At 49.4% G+C, this 2,133-nt stretch overlaps 1 protein-coding gene across 1 annotated transcript in view; it reads right to left on the bottom strand.

Moving 5' to 3' along the window:
• Positions 1-475: 475 nt before the first annotated feature.
• The window catches only part of DCLRE1B (DNA cross-link repair 1B), a 6,905-nt gene continuing 5,247 nt past the window's right edge, over positions 476-2,133 (bottom strand). Inside the window, exon 4 of the mRNA XM_008058380.2 lies at positions 476-1,616. Within this exon, the coding sequence (XP_008056571.1) occupies positions 529-1,616 (1,088 nt within the window). The 3' untranslated portion in view covers positions 476-528. The remainder of the gene's footprint in view (positions 1,617-2,133) is intronic.

Below are 2,133 nucleotides of genomic sequence, written 5' to 3'. Positions count from 1 at the left end.
TTTTTTTTTTTTTTTTTTTTTAAGTTGGAGTCTCACTGTTACCCAGGCTGGAGTACAGTGGCATACTTACGGCCACCTCAGCATTGACCTGCTGGGCTCCGGTGATCCCTCCGCCTCAGCCTTCAAAGTAGCCAGAACTACAGGCACGTGCTACCATGCCCAGCTAATTTTTTTTATTTATTGTAGCGACAAGGTCTCACCAAGTTGCCTGGGCTGGTCTCAAACCCATGGGCTCAAACAATACACTCGCTTCAGCCTCCCAAGTGCTGGGATTACAGGCTTAGCCACCGAGCCCAGCCGAAAAGTGTTTCTTAAACATAGTCAATTACAAAAGTGAGGATTCCATAGGCACCAGGACTCCATTGGACAAGCTTTGGGAAGTGCTGCTCCAGAGTGAGCCCATATGGATCCTTTCTGAGGCAGGAAGATTGCCTGAACCCAGGAGTTTGAGATCGGCCTGGGCAACATAGTGAGACCCTGCCTCAAGAAACAAACACAGAAAACTGCAGTGTTGATCAAACCAGTTTGTCATTCTGTACTCTCCTGTCTGTACCTCAGCAGGGGTTGGTGGTATTTTTCCACTAGCTGGTCAAAGCTCCTGGAAGAATACCCTGCCAGGAAAAAGTTTACTGGAGTTAGAAGGTATTTTAGTGCCAAGCCCCTGAACTCAGCAGCTAGAGAAGAGGTGGTCTTGCTGTTGTGAGGCAGGGGAGAACCACAGCCCTTCCAGCTACTCTGGTTCCCTGAGGCTGCTGGACCACCATCAACCTCCCTGGGTGCCAAGGGGGGCCCTAAACTAACTACTTTCCTGGTTTCTGGAGAGGGAACCTCCTCACCTGTAGACTTTAAGTGCACTGAAAATCCCAAGGGGGCGGTCAATATAGTCACCCTCTTCTGGGACTCACAGAAAGGAACTGCCCCATTCCATTCTTTGCTGCAGAGGTCTGGGAACAGCTGCTTCTTGATCTGCAAAGGATGGTGGGAGGGCAGCTTCTGAAGGTCCTCAGGCCAGGGAGAAAGTTTCCCTTTCTTAGCCTTCTTGGAGTCTCTGTCAGCTTGAGACCGATCAGCACTTTGCTCAGGGGATTCAAACACAACCCCCTGGGTTCGTGGCCTCTTTAGCCTCCTTTTTAGCAGCCGGAGAAGGCTCAGTTTTCTAGAGGAAGAACTCATGTGTCGTTGCACAGAGTCTGGAATCAGGGGCACAAAGAGCCTGGGGCTCAGGCAGTCTTGAAAGTAGCCTCCACAGGGCTGTCGACCAACAATGGGCACCACCTGGCAAGGCTTCAGTGCTGCCACAAAGGCACGGAGCTCAGAGTAGGAAGAATGGTCAGAGTAAGGGATGACATGGATGCCGGGGTGGGAGCGGTGGATTTTCCGGGCCGTGGGAAGGATGGCAATGGTAGGGCGGGTCTGGTTCCAGTACACCATGGTGGAACGGCAAACCTCCATGTGGTCCACGGCATGAATGCGGCCAGCCTCCTCCTCCACCGTGAACACATCTGCCAGGCCCAGCAGCTGCACCAGCTCCAGGCGCCGAGGACTCAATACCACCCAGGTCCGAAACTCCAGGGCCAGCTGTTCCAGCAGCAATTCCTTCCCCAGGCTATAGAGTCCTGAACAATGTTGAAAGGATTGCGGAAGGCCATAGAATAAAGTTATTAGAGAATCCTAAAAGATCAGCCAAATGTTTTACAAAAATACTTAAAATTCATGGAGTAATCCAGGGAGGAGGTGGCACTTAAGTTGAGAAATATGGATAAAGGAGGAGAGGCACAGAAAATCCACTCATTCATTCAGTTCAGCGGAAGAAAACATCTACCACATATTAGGCACTATGAAAATTGACAAACAAAAAGATCTCAGCCTTCAAGGAGTGCAATCTACATGGAGACCCAGAAAAAACACAGTTTAAGGCAATGCTAGAGATACGATACAGTGTGTTAAGGGCACAGAAGATGAGTATCTACCAGTTGTTAGAGAGGAAAAGTTTCCTGAAAATGATAACTGGACTAAATTTTAAAGAATGGCAAGGAGAGGGTATAGTGGAAAACATGTTTTTTTGGTTGTTTTTTGGGGGTTTTTTTTGAGTTGGAGTCTCACTCGGTTGCCCAGACTGGAGTGCAGTGGCTG

The sequence above is a fragment of the Carlito syrichta genome, unplaced genomic scaffold, assembly GCF_000164805.1.
Source record: "Carlito syrichta isolate Samal-C Ts95f unplaced genomic scaffold, Tarsius_syrichta-2.0.1 Scaffold303316, whole genome shotgun sequence".
In the NCBI taxonomy this organism is placed as follows: Eukaryota; Metazoa; Chordata; class Mammalia; order Primates; family Tarsiidae; genus Carlito; species Carlito syrichta.
The sequence above is the reverse complement of the archived record's forward strand: the minus strand, read 5'-3'. Positions and strand labels throughout refer to the sequence as shown.